This window comes from Lepidochelys olivacea (assembly GCF_965140295.1).
Source record: "Lepidochelys olivacea isolate rLepOli2 genome assembly, chromosome: 9".
NCBI classification, from domain to species: Eukaryota; Metazoa; Chordata; order Testudines; family Cheloniidae; genus Lepidochelys; species Lepidochelys olivacea.
The window spans coordinates 57,031,753-57,053,952 of record NC_140419.1 but is presented as its reverse complement, the minus strand read 5'-3'; the positions used below and the strand labels follow the sequence as shown (position 1 = coordinate 57,053,952).

The 22,200-nt window shown below is 46.3% G+C and overlaps 1 protein-coding gene and 1 pseudogene across 7 annotated transcripts in view; one reads left to right on the top strand and one right to left on the bottom strand.

The window, feature by feature from the left end:
- Positions 1 to 1,061: 1,061 nt before the first annotated feature.
- On the bottom strand, positions 1,062 to 8,263 carry LOC311526066 (annotated as a pseudogene). The gene is made up of 2 exons (XR_014714713.1): positions 8,126 to 8,263; positions 1,062 to 4,716 (listed from the first exon to the last, which is right to left on the bottom strand). The product of XR_014714713.1 is annotated as an uncharacterized misc_RNA (transcript).
- SCLY (selenocysteine lyase) overlaps positions 8,150 to 22,200 on the top strand; it is a 26,272-nt gene continuing 12,221 nt past the window's right edge. Inside the window, exons 1-7 of one of the 6 annotated variants that reach the window (XM_084638727.1) lie at positions 8,150 to 8,400; positions 14,875 to 14,992; positions 15,427 to 15,538; positions 16,039 to 16,151; positions 18,247 to 18,347; positions 20,492 to 20,675; positions 21,498 to 21,625. In XM_084638727.1, the coding sequence (XP_084494853.1) occupies positions 15,438 to 15,538; positions 16,039 to 16,151; positions 18,247 to 18,347; positions 20,492 to 20,675; positions 21,498 to 21,625 (627 nt within the window). In that variant the 5' untranslated portion in view covers positions 8,150 to 8,400; positions 14,875 to 14,992; positions 15,427 to 15,437. Of the gene's footprint in view, positions 8,401 to 12,256; positions 12,341 to 14,874; positions 14,993 to 15,426; positions 15,539 to 16,038; positions 16,152 to 18,246; positions 18,348 to 20,491; positions 20,676 to 21,497; positions 21,626 to 22,200 lie in introns of those variants that run through there. The other 5 variants (XM_084638729.1, XM_084638730.1, XM_084638726.1 and 2 more) reach the window with 5 other exon arrangements.

Here is a 22,200-nt window from a genome sequence, read left to right as displayed (position 1 = left end):
CCACTCCAGGCCAGTAACACGTACTCGGGAATCATTGTACAACAAAGCATTGCAGTGTATGTTTGCTGGCGTTCAAACAACATCCGTTCTTTATCTCTCTGTGTTCTCCTCAGGAGAGTGAGATATAATTCATGGTCATCTGCTTGAAATAGAGTGCTTTTCTTCAGGGGACACTCAAAGGAGCCCATTCCTGCTGGGCTGTTTGCCTGTGGCTAAACAGAAATGTTCCCCGCTGTTAGCCACAGGGAGGGGGGAGGGTTGAGGGGGTAGCCACGTGGTGGGGGGAGGCAAAATGCCACCTTGTAACAAAAGCACATGTGCTATGTATGTAATGTTAACAGCAAGGTTTACCCTGAAAGAGTGTAGCCACTGTTTTATAAAATGTGTCTTTTTAAATACCGCTGTCCCTTTTTTTTTCTCCACCAGCTCCATGTGTTTCAATGATCACAGGATCTTCTTCCCAGAGGCTAGTGAAGCTTAGAAAGAAAAAAAAACGCACTCGAGATGAAATGTTCTCTGAGCTCAAGCTGTCGTCCCACACTGACAGAGCACAGACGAATGCGTGGAGGCAAATAATGTCAGAGTGCAGGAAAGCACAAAATGACCGGGAGGAGAGGTGGCGGGCTGAAGAGAGTAAGCGGTGGGCTGAAGACAGGGCTGAAGCTCAAATGTGACGGCACCGTGATGAGAGCACGCAGGATTCAATGCTGAGGCTGCTGCAGGACCAAACCAGTATGCTCCAGTGTATGGTTGAGCTGCAGCAAAGGCAGCTGGAGCACAGACTGCCACTGCTGCCCCTCTGTAACCAACCGCCCTCCTCCCCAAGTTCCATAGCCTCCACACCCAGACGCCCAAGAACGCGGTGGGGGGGCCTCCGGCCAACCAGCCACTCCACCCCAGAGGATTGCCCAAAAAGAAGAAGGCTGGCATTCAATAAATTTTAAAGTTGTAAACTTTTAAAGTGCTGTGTGGCATTTTCCTTCCCTCCTCCACCACCCCTCCTGGGCTACCTTGGTAGTCATCCCCCTATTTGTGTGATGAATGAATAAAGAATGCATGAATGTGAAGCAACAATGACTTTATTGCCTCTGCAAGCGGTGATTGAAGGGAGGAGGGGAGGGTGGTTAGCTTACAGGGAAGTAGAGTGAACCAAGGGGAGGGGGGTTTCATCAAGGAGAAACAAACAGAACTTTCACACCGTAGCCTGGCCAGTCACAAAACTGGTTTTCAAAGCTTCTCTGATGCATACCGCGCCCTCCTGTGCTCTTCTAACCGCCCTGGTGTCTGGCTGCGCGTAACCAGCAGCCAGGCGATTTGCCTCAACCTCCCACCCTGCCATAAACATCTCCCCCTTACTCTCACAGATATTGTGGAGCACACAGCAAGCAGGAATAACAGTGGGAATATTGGTTTCGCTGAGGTCTAAGCGAGTCAGTAAACTGTGCCAGCGCGCCTTTAAATGTCCAAATGCACATTCTACCACCATTCTGCACTTGCTCAGCCTGTAGCTGAACAGCTCCTGACTACTGTCCAGGCTGCCTGTGTACGGATTCATGAGCCATGGCATTAAGGGGTAGGCTGGGTCCCCAAAGATACATATAGGCATTTCAACATCCCCAACAGTTATTTTCTGGTCTGGGAATAAAGTCCCTTCCTGCAGCTTTTGAAACAGACCAGAGTTCCTGAAGATGCAGCGTCATGTACCTTTCCCGGCCATCCCACGTTGATGTTGGTGAAACGTCCCTTGTGATCCACCAGAGCTTGCAGCACTATTGAAAAGTACCCCTTGCGGTTTATGTACTCAGCGGCTTGGTGCTCCGGTGCCAAGATAGGGATATGGGTTCCGTCTATGGCCCCACCACAGTTAGGGAATCCCATTGCAGCAAAGCCATCCACTATGACCTGCACATTTCCCAGGGTCACTACCCTTGATATCAGCAGATCTTTGATTGCGTGGGCTACTTGCATCACAGCAGCCCCCACAGTAGATTTGCCCACTCCAAATTGATTCCCAACTGACTGGTAGCTGTCTGGCGTTGCAAGCTTCCACAGGCCTATCACAACTCGCTTCTCAACTGTGAGGGCTGCTCTCATCTTGGTATTCATGCACCTCAGGGCAGGGGAAAGCAAGTCACAAAGTTCCATGAAAGTGCCCTTACACATGCGAAAGTTTCGCAGCCACTGGGAATCGTCCCAGACCTGCAACACTATGCAGATCCACCAGTCTGTGCTTGTTTCCCGAGCCCAGAATCGGCATTCCACAGTATGAACCTGCCCCATTAGCACCACGATGCATGCATTGGCAGGGCCCATGCTTTCAGAGAAATCTGTGTCCATGTCCTGATCACTCACGTGACCGCGCTGACGTTGCCTCCTCGCCCGGTATCGCTTTGCCAGGTTCTGGTGCTGCATATAACTGCTGGATAATGCGTGTGGTGTTTAATGTGCTCCTAATTGCCAAAGTGAGCTGAGCGGCCTCCATGCTTGCCTTGGTACGGCGTCCACACAGAAAAAAGGCACGGAACGATTGTCTGCCGTTGCTCTGATGGAGGGAGGGGCGACTGAGGACACAGCTTACAGGGTTGGCTTCAGGGAGCTAAAATCAACAAAGGGGCTGGCTTTACATCAAGGAGTATTTCAGGCAGGACTTCACGGAGGGTTCCAATAAGAAATGGTGCACCTAAGTTATTGTTCTTATTGGAACAAGGAGGTTAGTCTGGCCTCTGATTGATACATGGCTAGATTTACCTCGCTGCACCTTCTCTGTGAGTGACTGCAGTGTGACCTAGAGGAATGAGTCCCCTAGACATGGGAAGGGGGGGAAGCAAATGAGTACAAAACAAATCTGGTCTATTTCTTGTTTTGATCCACTCCATCTATCTTTTACATCTTTGGCTGGCAGCAGACGGTGCAGGAGGACTGCATGCCATCCACATCTCATAGCTGCTCGGCAGAAGATGGTACAGTACGACTGCTAGTCATCCTCATCTCCTGCCTGCCCGGCAGAAGATGGTACAGTACGACTGCTAGCAATCCGTATCGCCTGCCTGCTCACCATAAGACGGTTCAATAGGACTGACTGCAGAACTAAAGAGAATGACCTCGTCAAGTCACTCTAAATTTAGTCCCTGCGCTCATGTCTGCCCAGGCGCTCCCAGCCAACGTGGCCAGGAGCACCTCGGACACGACGAGGACGGCTACCAGTCGTACTGCACCGTCTGCTGCCAGAAGGCAATGGGTTGCTGCTACTGTGTAGCAATGCCGTACCGCGTCTTCCAGCACCCAGGAGACATACGGTGACGGTTACCTGAGCGGGCTCCATGCTTGCCGTGGTATGGCATCTGCACAGGTAACTCAGGAAAAAAGGCGCGAAACGATTGTCTGCCCTTGCTTTCACGGAGGGAGGGAGGGAAGGGGGGCCTGATGATATGTACCCAGAACTACGCGCGACAATGTTTTAGCCCTATCAGGCATTGGGATCTCAACCCAGAATTCCAATGGGCAGCGGAGACTGCGGGAACTGTGGGATATGTATCCACAGTGCAACGCTCCGGAAGTCGACTCTAGCCTCGGTACTGTGGATGCACTCCACCGAGTTAATGCACTTAGAGCATTTTCTGTGGGGACACACACACTCGAATATATAAAACCGATTTCTAAAAAACCGACTTCTATAAATTCGACCTTATTCCGTAGTGTAGACATAATATTAGAGTATCTACATCAGTGACTTCCAAATGATCATGGTATTTCAAGATCTCCTACACATTTTGTTGCTAACTTCTACTACAGTAGCCTCGGCTTGAGACAGACATGTACTAGCAGTTTTTAAACTTGTCAACTGTCTCATAGAACCCAGGCCTAACTCTCCTGATGCTTATACGTATATGTTGACACTCAAGAGGCATACTATCACCAGCTGATGTTGGTGAGCTGGCAGTCCACGTGGAATACAGATGCTTTCTTTTCCCTTTAGATGAAAAATCTGGAACACCTTCATCATCCAACTCTTCTACAACATATGATTCATTTACACTTATGCCTTCATCTGACTTCTCATCAGTTTTGTAAGTCTCTTCTTTGACTTCACTTGCTTCTTTTTTTTCTGCAATTTTTCTCAAGTGCTCCAGGCACTGGAGTTTTCTTCTTTCCATCATCTTAATTTCTTTCTTGTCCATGATATCTTTATGGTACATTTTTCTTTCACTTCTTTGATCTTCAAGAAATTTCCACTCAACATCTGTCATTTTTATACCACTGCATTGTTCCATCTCATTTCTTATCACTGTGTCTGTACAAAATATGTCAAAGAGCTGTTCTGAACTCCTGTTGAATGTGTCTGCCTTTTCTGTAAATGACTGATTTTGTCTCTCCTTTCTAGTTTGATAGAGTTTTGTGAATTCTTCATACATTTTGAGAATATTAGTTCTTTATATTTTTTGTTGCTATGGTGTGTAAGTTGCAAAACAGCCAGTGTTCCTGCAGAAGTTCAGCAAGCAATTGGGCTGCATCTTCTTTTGACTGTTGTGCTTGCCCAACTCTTTTGGGTTGCAACAGATACAACATGTTCTGAATGACATCCTTATTTGTAGGCAGAATTCCTTGGGAAAATTCTGATGACTCTACATAGTCAATGTTTCCTAGAGTTTTCTTTGCTTTAGATCCTGTATCCAACGGCTCCATCACTATTCTTTATTGTCTTGTAATTTTGACAACCTGAAAGTAAAATGAAACTCAAAATTAGATTTTTGCAGCAAGAACAAACATCAGAACAGGCTGAGAAAAGGACAAAGTTTACATGAAAAAAGACATTCTAAGATATTATGGTATACACAGATACTGTTGGATAGCTACTCTCTTAGATCAGTCCATCTAGATGTCTGCACAATGAAACTGTCCTGCTGGTCTAACTTCTTTATATACTGTTAATATTTATTATTTGGTTAGTTTTGTCACTTTTTTGACTGAATTTCTTAAATATTAGCTTTTCAATATTACAAATGCTCAATCCATTGTGCTTCAACTTTTGAAACACAAAGAACTGAGTGTGTCCACACTAGCCACTCTGAAACAGTCTGAGCTTTACCCTGCATCCACACTAGGGCTGCCTTAAACTGATGCATCTGTAGAGTGGATGGGCTGTGATCTCAAAGAAGATCCAACCTCCTCACCCCACCCTTTAAAATGCATCCTGGCCACATCATCCAACTACTGCCCCTAAAGTATCCAATCCCCCTATAAACCTCAAAATACCCACAGGATCTGGTGCTGAACACTCTACAGCAGGGGTGGGGAAACTTTTTGGCTCGAGAGCCACATCAGGGTTGCAAAACTGTATGGAGGGCCGGGTAGGAAAGGCTGTGCCTCCCCAAACAGCCTGGCCCTCGCCCCCTCCAGAACTTCCAACTCATCGAAGCCCCCCTGCTCCTTGTCCTCTGACTGCCCCCTGGAACCCCTTACCCCTTATCCAACACCCCCCCCCCGCCATGCTGCTCAGAGCGGCAGGACTAGCAGCTGCGCCGCCCAGCCGGAGCCAGCTGTGCTACCCACACAACAGCATGGGAGGGAGGACAGCAGGGGAGGGCTGGGGCTAGCCTCCCTGGCCGGGAGCTCAAGGGCTGGGCAGGACGGTCCCAGGGGCCAGATGTGGCCCGCAGGCCGTGGTTTGCCCACCTCTGCTCAACAGTGACACTGTTGAATCCTTTGCAAAAAATTATTCATCGTCATCAAAAGATGATGTTGCTCTGTTAGACCTAAACAGCTCCGACAAAGCAGAGCCCTAATAAGGCACTTTCTTTTGGCCCCGGGGGGGGAGGGGGTATGGAGGTGTGGGGGACTGCTGTCAATGGAATCCAAGCATCTGTATTATTTGGTTCATCAGCCGTAAGTCATGATTTGGCACCTGTACTTGCAGCTGGTGAGCCACAGTTGGCTCAGTTTGGGACATCTGGTGGCCAGGACAAGAGGTATGACTGAAGTGGGGGCAGGGCATTTCAGGGATGAGGGTTAATGGGGTGGGTTCATGGGCAGAGGGGAACATTTAACAGGAGACTGTATACTCTGGAGGCCACTGCTAGGAGGGGGACCCCAGAGGGAAATGTGTCAGAAGTTCACACCTGGATTATTAGCTTAGAATGTCTATGCAGGAACCCTTAGTTGAACATGGAGCTTTTGGAGGGAGTGGGGGACCATTTCTGGGGAAGAGTACTCTGAGGAAGTCATGGTTTGAAAGGGGACTCTTAGCTGGCAACTAAGGAGGCTCACTGGCTGAAGGGCCTGTCACTTCTAAGCTGTGTCAGTCAGTAATGCACAATTGTGCCAATGTTCATGCTGGATTGATCCCCAATTGATTGAAGTATTACCCCTAAAAATTTCAGGCAGAGCATACTCTAATTGTTACATAACACTGGTTGAAGCACTTCTGTACATGGACACAAGGTGCTTTTCACTTTATTAAGGGGGAACAATCTACATTAACCCTGGTACATTTTTCTAAAGGTGACAAAACCCATGTGTGGGGTAGGGTTACCAACTTTCTACTCTCACAAAACCAAACAGCCTTGCCCCACCTTCTACCCCACTCCTCCTCCGAGGCCCAGCTCCCGCTCCCTCCATCCCCCCTCCCTCTGTCGCTCACTCTCCCCACCCTCACTGACTCGCTCATTTTCACTGGGCTGGCTCAGGGGGTTGGAAGGGGGTGAGGGCTCCATCTGGGGGTGCAGGCTCTAAGGTGGGGCCAGAAATGAGGAGTTTAGGGTGTCAGAGAGGGCTCTGGGCTGAGGCAGTAGATTGGGACATGGGAGGGGGTGAGGGCTCCAGCTGGGGGTGTGGGCTCCAGCTGGGGGTGTGGGCTCTGGGCTGGGGCTAGGGATGAGTGGTTTGGAGTGCAATCCGGGTTGGGGAGGGAGGGAGCCAAGCAGTTCGGAGTATGGGAGGGGGCTCCAGGCTGAAGTGTGGAAGGGAGTGTGGGCTCTGGGCTGGTGGTGCAGGTTCCAGGGTGGGGCCAAAAATATGGGGCTCTGGGCTGGGGTGCCGTAGGGAGCTCCAGGCTGGGACTGAGGGGTTCAGAGAGCTGGAGGGGCAGGGGGTTGAGGAGCTGGTGCTTGGGGCGGGGGCAGCACATGGAGCCCCCTGGCTGCCCCTACACCTAGGAGCCGGGGGCGGGGGAAAACAGGGGACATGCCGCTGCTTCTGGGAGCTGCACGGAGCCACCGCAGGCAGGGACCCTGCCTTAGCCCTGCTGCACCGCTGATTAGACTTTTAACAGCCGGGTCAGCAGGGTCCCTTTTCAACCAGGCATTCCGGTTGAAAACCACACACCTGGCAACCCTGGAGGGGGACGGAGAGAAAGGGTCAGCTGCCCTGGTTTTGGTGGAGCCAGGAGTTTGAGTAGGACCCCCTTGCTTCACAAACACTGTTAGCAACTACTGCAATTTTAGGTTTCAGAGTAACAGCCGTGTTAGTCTGTATTCGCAAAAAGAAAAGGAGTACCTGTGGCACCTTAGAGACTAACCAATTTATTAGAGCATAAGCTTTCGTGAGCTACAGCTCACTTCATCGGATGCATATCGTGGAAACTGCAATTTTAGTTAAAGTTTTGTGCCTTTTGATGTCCGTAAAGCCCCAGCTGCTCCCAGACTCTAGTGATTCCATGAGAATCTGCATTCATTACATGCCAAGAACGGTTCTAGAGTGCAGTGTGCAGAGAAAAATCTGACAGCATAACATGAAAGCACAAAACCCCGACATTCGGGGGGAAACCCATTTGTTACTAACATCCAGCTCCTGATCTGTAAAGCCTGGGAACTGGCCCTACGGTAGATTAGGTGGGTGGAAGCACAACCCAGGGCCCCTAGAGGCAGGAGAGCGCCTCAGGCCGGTCCTATGCCCCTGCCATCCATGCCCCCCCAGCGCGGCCCTGACACCTCCCCTCCGCCCCCGCATTGGCTGCTCAGCACGGACCCCGGAGGACGCTGTGGGCTCGACATGTTAAAGCCCCGCAGGTTCCTAGGCCCGAGCCGTGTGCCCTGACCCACCCCGACCCAGCCCCTCGGCAGATCTCGCCGCCATCTTAGAGACGGCTCTATGGAGTTTGCGCAGCTCTGGGGAGAGAGGGCGGAGATACCTGCGCCATCTTGGAGAGGGGCAGCGCGGGAGCAACACCCCCTTCCGGGAGTTCCGTCCTAGCCTGGCCTCTCTATGGCCTAAACCGGAACTGCTGCTCTTGCTGCGTCTTCTCCTATCGCGTCTGCCCGTCTTGTCTTTCCGTCCGGCCCGACTCTGTGACCGGCGTGGACAGAGCTTCTGCTCTAACGTACGGGAGCGAGTAATCACGGCTACTTGCGGCAGCTTCTGCCCGCCCCTGCGATCGGCCCAGGCTGCCTTCGGCGGGCGGCGCAGGTAAGGGGGAGAGGACTTTGCCAAAAGAGCAGCCCCTGCCCCTAGACAAGACGATGATTGGTCGGTGCCTGGATATTAACTGTTGGTAACCAATGACCACTCCCTGAGGGCCAGTGAGTTGATTGGTCAGTGCCTGGGTATTAGTGCTAGTAACCAATGGCTGAAGGACAGGGAGCGGATTGGTTGGTGCCTTGGTATTAATAGTTGGTAACCATTGACTGCTGCCTGAGGGGCAGTGTGCTGATTGGCCAGTGCCTGAGTATTAGTGCTGGTAACCAATGGCTGCTCTCTGAAGCATTGGGTGGGTTCGTTCCAGTACAACCCACCGATGAACCAGTACTGAGCTGGTGTCTGAAGGAGAAGTTGGCTGGGTAGAGTTGGACTGAATTAACTGTCCCTAAGCTAGGACCAAGGACTTGCTGCTCCAGGTCTTAACAGTGGGCTCAGCTGGACATATGCAGCTCTCTCTCACTACACTGTGATCAGACCCAATCTGAGGGCAGGAATTAACCACTGGTAGCCATATGGCTCATTGCAGCAGTAATAGTGGTGTTTGGTATCAGGGCTCTTTTTTCTGTTGCTGGTATTTCAAAGGCCTTCCTCATACTCTCAAGCCAGGCATTTGCTGACCATTGCAGCCTGGTCCAGCTGGATGAAACAGTAGAGCAGAGGTGGGCAAACTACGGCCCATGGGCTACATCCGGCCTGTGGGCCTGTCCTGCCCAGCCCTGAACTCCTGGCCTGGGAGGCTGTCCACCACCCCTGTAACCATGCCGCCATGCGGCGCAATGCTCGTGGGCAGTGCAGCTGCAGAGCCTGGCCTGACCCGGTGCTCTGTGCCGCGCGGCTGCCTGTCCTGGTGCAGCCGTGCTGCCAGCCACTGGTGCTCTAGGCAGCATGGTCAGGGAGCAGCGGGGGGGGGGGGGGGGGTTGGATAGGGGGCAGGGGAGTGCATATGGGTTGGGGCAGTCAGAGGGTGGGGAATGGAGGAGTTGAAAGGGGGCAGGGGTCCCGGGGGGCAGTCAGGAAGGAGAGGAGGGGTTGGATGGGGTGGGGGGGCAGTTAGGGACAAGGGGTCGTTAGAGACAAGGGGTCCGGGGGCAGTCAGGGAGAAGGAGTGGATGGATGGGGCAAGGGTCCCAGGGGGGCAGTCAGGAAGGAGAGGAGGGGTTGGATGGGGTGGTGGGAGCAGTTAGGGACAAGGGGTCTGGGGGCAGTCAGGGAGAAGGGGTGGATGGATGGGGCAGGGGTCCCGGGGGGGGGGCAGTCAGGAAGGAGGGGGGGTTGGATGGGGTGGCAGGGGGGCAGTTAGGGGCAGAGGGTCTGGGGGCGGTCAGGGGACCGAGAGCAGGGGGGGGTTGGATGGGGTGGCAGGGGGGCAGTTAGGGGCAGAGGGTCTGGGGGCGGTCAGGGGACCGAGAGCAGGGGGGGGTTGGATGGGGCAGGAGTCCCGGGGGGGGCCATTGGGGGTGAGAAGCCAGGGGGGTCGGGCCCTGGCTGGTTGGGGAGGCACAGCCTCCCCTAACCGGCCCTCTATACAATTTCAGAAACCCAATGCGGCCTTCAGGCAAAAAAGTTTGCCTGCCCCTGTAATAGAGCCTCAGAATTATGAACTGACCAGTCAACCATACGTCCCATTTGATACCAAAAGTACACAATCAGGCAACAGGGGGAGAGGCGGAAGCAAATACAGTATAGTACTGTGTTAAATGTAAACTACTAAAAAAATAAAGGGAAAGTTTTGAAAAATTTGATTTGGCAAGGTAAGGAAACTGTTTCTGTGCTTGTTTCATTTAAATTAAGATGGTTAAAAGCAGCATTTTTCTTCTGCATAGTAAAGTTTCAAAGCTGTGTTAAGTCAATGTTCAGTTGTAAACTTTTGAAAGAACTGTAATGTTTTGTTCAGAGTTACAAATATTTCAGCTTTACGAACAACCTTCATTCCTGAGGTGTTCGTAATTCTGAGGTTCTACTGTATATCTGATGCAATAACTAGGAATGTTTACAGAAGGATGGGATGAGTTTGGAATTAATAAAGACTATTAAAATGACCACTTCTGAAGGTATAAAGTACAAGACACAGAAGCACTAATTACATGAGTCTAGCAGGTAAAACATTAAACAAACACTATCACTATCACCACTTGTTTGGTGGCTGTAGTTTTTTCTTTTCCTTTGTGTGTCTGTAAAATGTTCTAGGTGTTTAATTCAAAAGGCCTTGGTCTACATTTCACAGAGAAATAAGAATCTTTTAAAACTACTTTAATTTGCTAAATCTTAGCTGGCACACTGTCTGCAGTCTAATTACAGATAGAACCATAAATGTTGATAAAGGAAGGTGAAAATGAGATAAAATGTAAAATCTGAGAAATGCCATAGAAGATTCTCTGTCAGTATTGGAGACAAGACTGCTGCTGTCTTCATGCTTAGATAAGGGAAGCTTTAGTCTCTCTACTGTGGATATGGTTTAATCAATTAATGATAAAAGCCAGTAAAAGAGAAGCAACTACTAATTTAGCAAATAATTAAAACAGCTGTTCATTTTCTCCAACGGAAGAATAAGATGCCACTCAGGGGTTTAAAATTGCCACTTTCAAAGTATTTTCTCTTTTAATATGTTTAGTACGGCTCACTGTTCCTATTTAACGTGATCAATCAGAGAATTTTTTTTCTCATCAGGACTGTCAAATGACTAAAAAAAAATCACAATTAATTGCAAGATTAAAAAAATAGTTACAATTAATCGCACTTTTAATTGCACTGTTAATAATAGAATACCAATTTAAGTTTATTATAAATATTTTGGATGTTTTTCTACATTTTCAAATATATTGATTTTAATTACAACACAGGATACAAAGTGTACAGTGATCTTTATACTATTATTTTTTATTATAAATATTTGCACTGTAAAAAAGATAAAAGAAATAGTATTAAGGTTTAAGAATCTGAAGTGCCTTCCAAAATCTGAGAAAGATGAGGTGTGGAATATAATGTCAGAAGTCTTGAAAGAGCAACACTAGAACCCGGATCATCAAAAAAGAAAATCAACCTTCTGTTGGTGACTCAGATGATGAAAATGAATGTGCGTAAATCGACACTGCTTTGGTTTGTTATTGAGCAGAACCTGTCATCAGCATGGAATCATGTCCTCTGGAATGGTGGTTGAAGCATGAAGGGGCATGGGCGGAGAGTATAATAGGCCGGGGGAGGCTCAGCCTCCTGTGGTGCTGCCGGGGCCACCGGACCCCCTGTTGCAGGGTTTTGGAGGGAAGTTTTTTATTTTTTATGCCCCATGCAGGTTCCGGGGCAGCTGAGGAGGTGGTATGTGCTATTCAGCTTCCCAGGTTCATCAGTAATCTCCCTGAACTCTGGAGCATACTAATGTTTAACACATCTGGCACGTAAATACCTTGTAACCCCAGCTACAAAAGTGCCATGTGAACTGTTCTCATTTTCAGATGACATTGTAAATCAGAAGCAGGCAGCGTTATCTCCTGTAAATGGATATAAACTTGTTTGTCTTAGCGATTGGCTGAACAAGAAATAGACTGACTGGACTTGTAGGCGCTAAAGTTTTCCAATGTTTTGTTTTTGAGTGCAGTTATGTTAAAACAAACAAAACCTACATTCGTAAGTTGCATTTTACAATAAAGAGATTTCACTATCATACTTGTATCAGGTAAATTGAAAAATACTGTTTCTTTTGTTTATCTTTTTTACAGTGCAAATATCTATAATAAAAATAATATAACGTGAGCACTTTGTAATTGAAAGCAGTATATTTGAAAATGTAGAAACATACACAAATATTTATAATACATTTAAATTGGTGTTGTATTATTGTTTAACAGTGCAATTAAAACTGTGAGCAGCCACTGCTCTCCAGCTGCCCAGCTCTGAAGACAGCGCTGCCACCACCACCAGCAGCAGCACAGAAGTAAGGGTAGCAGTACCACAATTCCCCTACAATAACCTTGCGACTCCCCCCCTCCCCAACTTCTTTTTGGGTCAGGACTAGGGTGACCAGCTGTCCAGTTTTCGACCGGAACACCCAGTCGAAAAGGGACCCTGGCGGCTCTGATCAGCACCGCCGACTAGGCTGTTAAAAGTCCTGTCAGCGATACTGCGATGCTAAGGCAGGCTAGTCCCTACCTGTCCTGGGGCACTGCTCTGCGCCCCAGAAGTGGTCAGCAGGCCCAGCTTCTAGGCAGGCGGGTCATGGGGCTCCACGCGCTGCTCCTGCCCCAAGCACCAGCTCTGCGCTCCCATTGGAAACCGGGGACCAGCCAATGGGAGCTGCTGGGGCGGTGCCTGCGAACAAGAGCAGTGTGTGCCATGGAGCCTCCTGCCCTTCCCCGCCTAGGTGCTGGGCCTGCTGGACACTTCCGGGGTGCAGCATGGAGCCAGGACAGACAGGGACTAGCCTGCCTTATCCCTGCTGCTCTGCTGACAGGGAGCCGCCCAAAGTAAGCTCCAGCCCTAACCCTCCCCCCCCAACCCAGAGCCCCCTCCTGCACTCCAAACCCCTCATCCCCGACCCCACCCCAGAGCCCGCACCTTGAGCTCAGAGCCCATACTCCCTCCTGCACCCCCGAACCTGCACCCCCAGCCCAGAACCCTCAGTGAAGATTTTATATATAGTCTTAGATGACAAGTGAAAGTATTTGGTACTCTTAACTGTATCCTTAGTGAATATTCATATCCTCACTCATTTTGCTTTAATCACTTCCTGTTTTAATACTGCCATTCCTCTTTTTTATATCCAAGTACAACTTAGTATCCACATGATATTATGGTAGCCAGACTATTCTCCTATTTAAAAAAGCCAGGATCACTCATTCTCTGATATCTCATTCAGATTTGGCCCTTGAAGTGTTTAACTGGTCTTGGGACAGATTCAGATTCTACAGAAAGGAAGCTTTCATGTTTTAAAGAAAAACTTCTGGTTCTTATGGTTATGAATAGAATTTGCCAAACGTGAAGCAAGTGTAACGGTTCTCAAAGTGATCTTGGAATCTGCAGAAAGCCTGAAACAAGGCTTTGAGAGGTGTGAACTGTTCCAGTCAACTCAGTGGCATTTTAACTCTTAAGACTGATTATGACCCTTTTAACAGCCAGATATTAAAACAGTGTAGGTGTGCAATTGCATGCTTAATTTACACAATTACTGCAATTATATGTGTCAAGGTTCCTTCCCCACTCTGAACTCTAGGGTACAGATGTGGGTACCTGCATGAAAACCTCCTAAGCTTACTTTTACAAGCTTAGGTTAAAACTTCCCCAAGGTACAAACTATTTTACCCTTTGCCCTTGGATTTTCGCTGCTACCACCAAACGTTTAACCAGTTACTGGGAAAGAGTTGTTTGGAAACATCTTTTCCCCCCAAAATCCTCCCAACCGTTGCACCCCACTTCCATGGGGAAGGTTCGGTAAAAATCCTCACCAAACTCTTGGATCTTAAGAACAATGAAAAAGCATTCTGTTTCTGAAAAGAAGAATTTTAATAGAAGTAAAAAGAATCATCTCTGTAAAATCAGGATGGTAAATACCTTACAGGGTAATTAGATTCAAAACAGAGAATCCCTCTAGGCAAAACCTTATGTTACAAAAAGACACTAAGACAGGATTATCCATTCCTTTCAGCACAGCGTATTTTCTCACCCATTTAAACAAACATAATCTAATGCATATCTAGCTAGATTACTTACTAAGTTCTGGTTTCAGAGTAGCAGCCGTGTTAGTCTGTATTCGCAAAAAGAAAAGGAGGACTTGTGGCACCTTAGAGACTAACCAATTTATTAGAGCATAAGCTTTCGTGAGCTACAGCTCACTTCCTCAGATGCATATCGTGGAAACTGCAGCAGGCTTTATATATACACAGAGAATATGAAACAATACCTATTCCCACCCCAAGACTCTATTCCTGTTCTGTCCCTGGCAAAAGCATCACCCAAACAGACCGAGACCCTTTGTTTCTCCCTTCCCCCAGCTTTTGAAAGTATCTTGTCTCCTCATTGGTCATTGTGGTCAGGTGCCAGCGAGGTTATCCTAGCTTCTTAACCCTTTACAGGTGAAAGGGTTTTTCCTTTGGCCAGGAGGGATTTTAAAGGTGTTTACTCTTCCCTTTATATTTATGACAGCATGCATCAAGAAATTGTAGACAAGTAAGTAGCCTGATAAATGAAGAACAGGTATACCAGGTACTTTTAGGGTCACTGCTGTCGTGTTTTCCTACTGAGTGATGCTGAATGAAACAGTAACTTTACTAACTAAAATCTGAGGTACATAAGACCCATATTGATCTTGGTACAAGCTTCCAGTTGTTACTGGTGGGAACTCTGCTGTAGACTGAGAGCAGTGTATGGCCCTTGATGTGCAGACTTGGCTTACAGACAATCCTTAAAAATATAGTTTAGCCTTCTGTATAGAATGAATAGACATCTTTATTTTGGTTAAACTCTGGTGCGTAGGTATTACACTACCCCACACCACAGACAAGGCTGCTACAGAGTGAAGGATCAGTGGATCGCAGAGTTCAATAGAAGCTCTCAAAGAATTGTGGAAAAGAATCAGAACCACTTTAGAAAGGTGAGGATATTTTCACAGATGGTATAGGAGAGATGTAGAATGAGAGGGAGGAGAGAGGGTTCCTGATAAAAACCTCCCCAGTCCTTTCTACTAGAGCATTCCTGAAAATACACATCATGTGCCAAGTATAAACAAACCTCTGAACCCTTTTATTAAAACTTCACTGGAAAGGAGAGGCATAAATAATATGCAGAAATGTTACTGTAGAGATATGTTTACTAGGTTACTAGAGAGAGTCAGCATTTCAGCATCTCATCAAGAATTCTGTGATTACGATAAGTTTGCATAGAAACTACAAAATGTTTAGGGAAGAATGAGACAAACTATAGACACTTGTGTTTTATGTAGAAATCATAATATGATCAGGAGACTCGTGTGTGTGTGTGTGTTTGTCAAGCTTAAACTTTTACTGTTCCTACTGATCTTGTATGTAGATTTTTGCAGAATGGAGGGGAATCAAGTGGAAAAAATGGTGCTAACAAAAGATGGGAGAAAAACTGCTGTGGATAAAAAGTGTGATAGGGAAGAAAATAAGTCAGTGGAAAGGTGAGTGAGTGGCTTCTCTATTTTTCCTGGGTTGTGGAGGGGGAGGGGAGAGTGGAGAGTGAGAGCATTTTTATAAAAAAGTAGAAGGTTGAAATTTTTCTGAGTTACTGGGAAATCTATGCTTAAAATTCATAAGAACAGTAACAGGTTTTAGGCCTAGATATTCGTGCAGGTCATGATTAAGACTCAGCTCAAAATGTCTGACTTAAGATCCAGTTGTGATCTCTTCTGACATGGTGATGGTCAGGGCTGGGATCTCTCAGTTTTTTTTGGAGGGGGGGTGGTCATTCTGCTCTAGTGCTATGATCTTATATGAAGGAGGAGGAGGTTAATGCTTGCTTCAAATGAAACTTGGTTAAAGCACTATTTTAGGTAAAAAAGACGTGTTCTCTCTGATGGAGCCGTAACGTTCATTGTTTGGGGATCCTGCTGAAAGCTGACTCTCTTCTCCTCTCCTATTCTAACTTTCTCTCTCTTTCTCTTTGCTTCCTTACCTACAGCAAGGTTTACATGGATTACAATGCAACCACCCCAATGGCACCAGAAGTGATCCAAACTGTAACAAAGGCCATGCATGAGGCCTGGGGCAATCCCAGCAGTTCTTACACAGCAGGTAAGAGCAGCTTTTGAAGGAAGGGAAAGAGGTGATCTCAGGAAGGAGAGGGGGAGTTGGGTTCACAGGCAGTCCTGATCATTATGAATAGAAGATTCCACTAGCTACTCGTGTGCAAATGTTTGCAGGATTAAAGCCTATTATTGTAGAAAATTTATAGTTACAAAGCTGAGCATATGCAGACATGAATTTTAATGCTTTATACATTGCATCGTATGTAAGATTTATGTCTACATATGGCTAGTGGCACATGCTACACTAAAGCTTACAGCTAGGGATGTCTGGAAGACAAGAATTCCATTTTGTGAAAAATTTGAAAGTTTCAATATTTGCTTCCATTCAAGTGCAGAATGAAACCAAGACTGTTCTAAGTTTTTTGTGGGACCGGGGGGGGGGGGGGGGGAATAGAGAAAGAGTAGCAAGAATAGTGAAAAGCAGGGATTTGACATTGGGTCTGCCACAACCCTGATGAGTGCCCTAAACACCAGGGTATTGGCTGTCTGGGGTGGGTTGGTCTCTCTCTCTCTTGCTTTCATCAGAAATTCCATCCTGGACCTGAGAAACCTTCCTGTCACAATTGATATGCTTCCACGACAGGTTTCAGTTTTGATAAATCAGCATTTTCTGACAAAAAAGTCTTTTGTTGAAAAGTTTCTGACCAGCTCTAATTGGAGCCATGCCAAATGTAAATGTTCTGCCATTTTTTAGTTATTTGCCAACAAAAACTTAGAATGTAAGCTTTTCAGGGTGGGAACTGCCTAGCACAACGGAAACCCTAGATGCTAATGCAATGCAAATAAATAATCATACTAATAATTAGTAATAAAGGCTGCACACTTTTTAAAAAGCTGGTGCAGTGTAATTTAACCCACTCCTGTAACTCAAAAATGGCAGAGCTGATTGAATTCAATCACTCTAAAGAGAATTTCACCTTGAACTGAGACCAAGCATGATGACTTTCATACAAAAATTAAAGTTTTTGACAGTGTTCATGAACAGTAGAAAAAAGGGTCATAAAAAAAAAGCTCACCTCAAGAGTCCAGGATTTTCAAAAATGGGTGCCTAAAGATAGGCTCCTAAATCTATATTTGGTTATCTAAATAAACATCCTGACTCTCAAAAAACAAAGAACAGTGCTTCCAGCAAGTCTCATTGGTGCTCAGCACTATTAAAAGTCAGGCCACTTATTTAGGTGCCTTAATATGGACTTCAGAGTCTAAACTTTAGGCATCCACTTTTGAAAATCTTGGCCCCTAGCTACAGAGTTCATGACCCAGAGAAATTAATAAAAATAAACTTCTAAATAAAAGAAAACTTTCTCATTCTTTCAGATTGGAGATCAGAGAGTTACAGCCTCTGCTTGGTTGTTCAGTGTAGGTGCTGTTAGGACACCCCTTAGTGAGAAACATAAAGTTCATTTAAATGTCAATTTAAAAAAACCAAACCAACGTTCAAAAAGAGTTCCAGGGAAACAAGTTCACCTACTGTGCTAGCTCGCTCTGACTCTGAAACATTCTAGATACCTCCTTTGTCTTTTCTCTCCCTGCTCCTGTCTGCTAACTGATTCTGTTTGAACTGTGATTTATTTTTAGTTTGTTTATATTTTCAGGTACTGAGCAACTGCACTGAACTTGCATGGAGGGGAAGAGCTTCCTCATAAGTCCCATGATTAATATATGGACAGTGCACATATGAAAGGAATATGTCTTTAGAAAGAAGTACATGAAATTTAAGGAGGCAATCCTTTTTTGCTGAGTGCAGCTTCTAACTGCAAATGATGGGGATTTCCTGTGTTTGTGATGTCATCTGTATGAAAGTGATTTTTGTTTGCTATCACTGTCACCCAAGGACACTCTCTTCTAAACACTCTATTACCTCTCCTTGATCTTTTAATCTTACAGAGAGAAAATCAAATAAATGTGGATAAGAATCCACCTCATACATTCAATCAAACATCTGTGGAAATACATTAAATCCCTTTTAAATGAACTTCTAGTACAAGAATAAACATCCAGTGTTGCATCCTGTCTAACAGTTTTCTACTGTAAATATGTAATAAAAACAACTTGATCAACTGTGTACATGGATCCCGCAGGTAGAAAGGCCAAGGAGATCATAAATGAAGCTCGGGAGAGCCTAGCCCAGATGGTGGGAGGAAGGCCCCAGGACATCATTTTCACCTCAGGGGGCACGGAGGTGAGCGTATGAATCCTAGCCCCAGCCTTTCCGAACAGGATGAGTGCTTATATTGTGGCATTTGAGAGAACAGACAGTAATGGCTCCTCTACATGCGGTGATGCACTCTGCAGGGCTGGGGGGAGAGTGGCATACTTAAGTGCACTAAAATGGTGCTCATTAGTTGATCCATGTAGAAATTGCTGGTGCACAATAATGGTTCCATGATACACTTTAACATCGTACTGTTTCAAACAGCACTGCGTGCTTTTACAAAGACCGATTAATGCCAACTATGCATGTAAATATGATGGGGGTCTAAATTAGCTGTTACCACTCAAGAAAGAGATCTTGGAGTCATTGTGGATAGTTCTCTGAAAACATCCACTCAATGTGCAGTCAAAAAAGCAAACAGAATGTTGGGAATCATTAAGAAAGGGATAGATAATAAGACAGAAAATATCATATTGTCTCTGTAAATCCATGGTACTCCCACATCTTGAATACTGCGTGCAGATGTGGTGACCCCATCTCAAAAAAGATATATTGGAATTGGAAAAGGTTCAGAAAAGGGCAACAAAAATTATTAGGCGTATGGAACAGCTTCCGTAGGAGGAATAAGACTGGGACTTTTCAGCTTGGAAAAGAGACGACTAAGGGGGGATATGATAGAGGTCTATAAAATAATGACTGGTGTGGAGCAAGTAAATAAGGAAGAGTTATTTATGCCTTCTCATAACACAAGAACTAGGAGCCACCAAATGAAATTAAGGGGCAGAAGGTTTAAAACAAAAGGAAGTATTTTTTCACACAGTGCACAGTCAACCTGTGGAACTCCTTGCCAGAGGATGTTGTGAAGGCCAAGACTATAACAGGGTTCAAAAAAGAACAAGATATACTCATGGAGGATAGGTCTATCAATGGCAATTAGCCAGGGTGGGCAGAGCTGGTGACCCTAGCCTCTGTTTGCCAGAAGCTGGGAATGGGCGACGGATGATGGATCACTTGATCCTCTAGGGCATGTGGCAGTCAGAAGACAGGATACTGGGCTAGATGGACCTTTGGTCTGACCCAGTATGGCCATTCTTATGTAATGCATAACACATTAGTGCACTTGAGAAATCCTGCCCCTCAATAGAGTGCATTACCCCACTGCATAGACAAGCCCCAAAACAATAACAAACATAGACTCATAGAAGATTAGGGTTGGAAGAGACCTCAGGAGGTCATCTAGTCCAACCCCCTGCTCAAAGCAGGACCAACACCAACTAAATCATCCCAGCCAGGGCTTTGTCAAGCTGGGCCTTAAAAACCTCTAAGGATGGAGATTCCACCACCTCCCTAGGTAACCTGTTCCAGTGCTTCACCACCTTCCTAATGAAATAGTTTTTCCTAATATCCAGCCTAGACCTCCCCCACTGCAACTTGAGACCATTGCTCCTTATTCTGTCATCTGCCACCACTGAGAACAGCCGAGCTCCATCCTCTTTGAAACCCCCCTTCAGGTAGTTGAAGGGTGCTATCAAATCCCCCCTCACTCTTCTTTTCTGCAGACTAAATATGCCCAGTTCTCTCAGCCTCTCCTCATAAGTCATGTGCCCCAGCCCCCTAATCATTTTCATTGCCCTCCGCTAGACTCTCTCCAATTTGTCCACATCCTTTCTGTAGTGGGGGGCCCAAAACTGGATGCAATACTCCCCCTTTAGTCTGTTTTTTATTTGAAAGACACAACAATGCAGTCTTTTTCCTCCTCTGTGTGGTAAGTTCCAATTCTCTATGAAGATATAACCACGAACCTGTTAAACTGACAGAAACTGTATACTGGCTTTATAGCATGACCTTTTCCCTTATTTATAACTTGTAAATGGATGTGTTTTGAAATGAGAGCCTGGAGTGAAAACTGTTACCCAGAGATGATGAGCACAAATGACCCCTCCTCTCACAGTCTGAAGATGGCCTAACGCCCTTGGTTAAAGGATCTGTTAGAGGAGTTCATTTCCCATTGACATTTTCAGTCTGCCCTAATGATTATGTTTTCACCAAAAGTATTTTAAGCTCTGACTTGCATACAGCTAAGTGAGAAATTGAAAGTAAGGGATTCTGTGCCCTACCCACTGCCCTTGGTTATACCCTCCTCTGGCGGTTTCCCTCTTACCTCTCTGCAGGCAAATAATTTAGTTATCCACACGGCACTGAGGCATTTTAGAGAGAGTCAGATGCTGGGACAGGATGGGCCTGGTGAGGATCACAAAAGAGCAGCCGGGGCCACTCCTCATTTCATTACATCTAATGTGGAACATGACTCAGTCCGTTTGCCATTGGAACACCTTGTGAAAGAGCACATGGCAGGTGAGTACATGGGGATTGCAAGGGAGTGTCATTGATATATACTCCCCACCTACAGGTCCTCTGTTGAGCTGCTTTTCACAGCAGCTTTTGTTTCAAAATAATATAAGTTTCAGTTCTTTCTTGCACACTGGACTTTTCCCAGTGCATGAAATGAAAGGTTCTGAATGGGGTGCTAGCAAAAGCAATCTCAAGCAGCGTAGTTACTGGAGTTACTTTGTCAGATCATTATGATCAAGGTCCTGCAGGGAGCACAGAGTTTGAGGTGCCGATGGTAGCACCAAGGGAATTTTCACTTCTTTTAAACTACAATGGAAAAGTCCAGTGTTTTGTGCTGTTTTCTTCAGCCTTCAGTGAAGGGAACATTGCACTCCCCCTCACCCTCTGACCTGGCCAAATGTTGCTTTCCCTGGGCAGTAAATGTAGAATTTTAATGGCAGCTATGAAGGCTTTAGCTCAATAATCTAGGCCCACCTTTTCTGTTTGTCCTCTCTATCCTGCATTCACTGTGTATGGTCAGGAAGGCAAGCAGCCACCACATCTGCAAGGACATCCCTCATGTGGCCACTAGCTGGTGTTACAGCATGTGTATTTCACCCATTGCTTAAAAGCTGGGAGCATAATCCTCATATCTAGTCAAATGTCTCCTTCCCCAAGATATGAAAGACCCTGAGTAGTTTCTGACATTCCACCCACCCTCCCTGTGCAATATGCAACCACTGTTTTATCACGCCAACTGCTAGACTATACTCTTTAAGTTCTTGTTGTTGTCTATGCGGTATTAGTCTGTATGATGAATCTAATTGCTCGTGTCTTGACATGCAGAAGCCACCTTTGTTCCAGTGTCCAAGATGACTGGACAAGTGGAAGTTGATGATACCATTGCAGCAATCCGTCCAACCACGTGCCTGGTTTCCATCATGCTGGCCAATAACGAGACTGGGGTAATCATGGTTAGTTGGTCCCTGGGTTTTATTTATCATGGGTTGGAGAGAAGGGGGGTTAAATCTGTGCTACATACTCTGTTTAACATTTGTTATTTTGGCATCTTCTGTGCACTGAGGTGCTTCTCCTGCCTGGTCTTTTGACCTGGTCTCTCTTTCCCTATCTCTCTTTTCTTTTCTCCCTCTTTGTCATCCCTTTCTCATATTCCTATCTTCTTCTTTGCTCCCCTCTGTCTGTCAGCCTAAAACAGTGGTTCCCAGATTGTGGTATCTGGAGCATTTTTTGGTGGCCTTCAAAGATTTGGCTGGTCACTTGCTACTGGTGTCTCCTCCTAGTTATTAGCTGCTAAATGTCATTAAAAATGGCTACACTTCAGGTTAGACAAACACCGGTCAGGGATGGTTTAGGTATACGTAATCCTGCCTCAGCCAGGGGATGGACTAGATGACATCTTGAGGATCCTTCCAGTCCTACATTTCTATGATTCTTTTATTACAAAAGTATTCAATGTCACTTTTCCATGCAAGCTCTTTCTTTATGGGGATGTTATGTGATAGTGAATGGAGGGAAGGTGGCCTGCAGG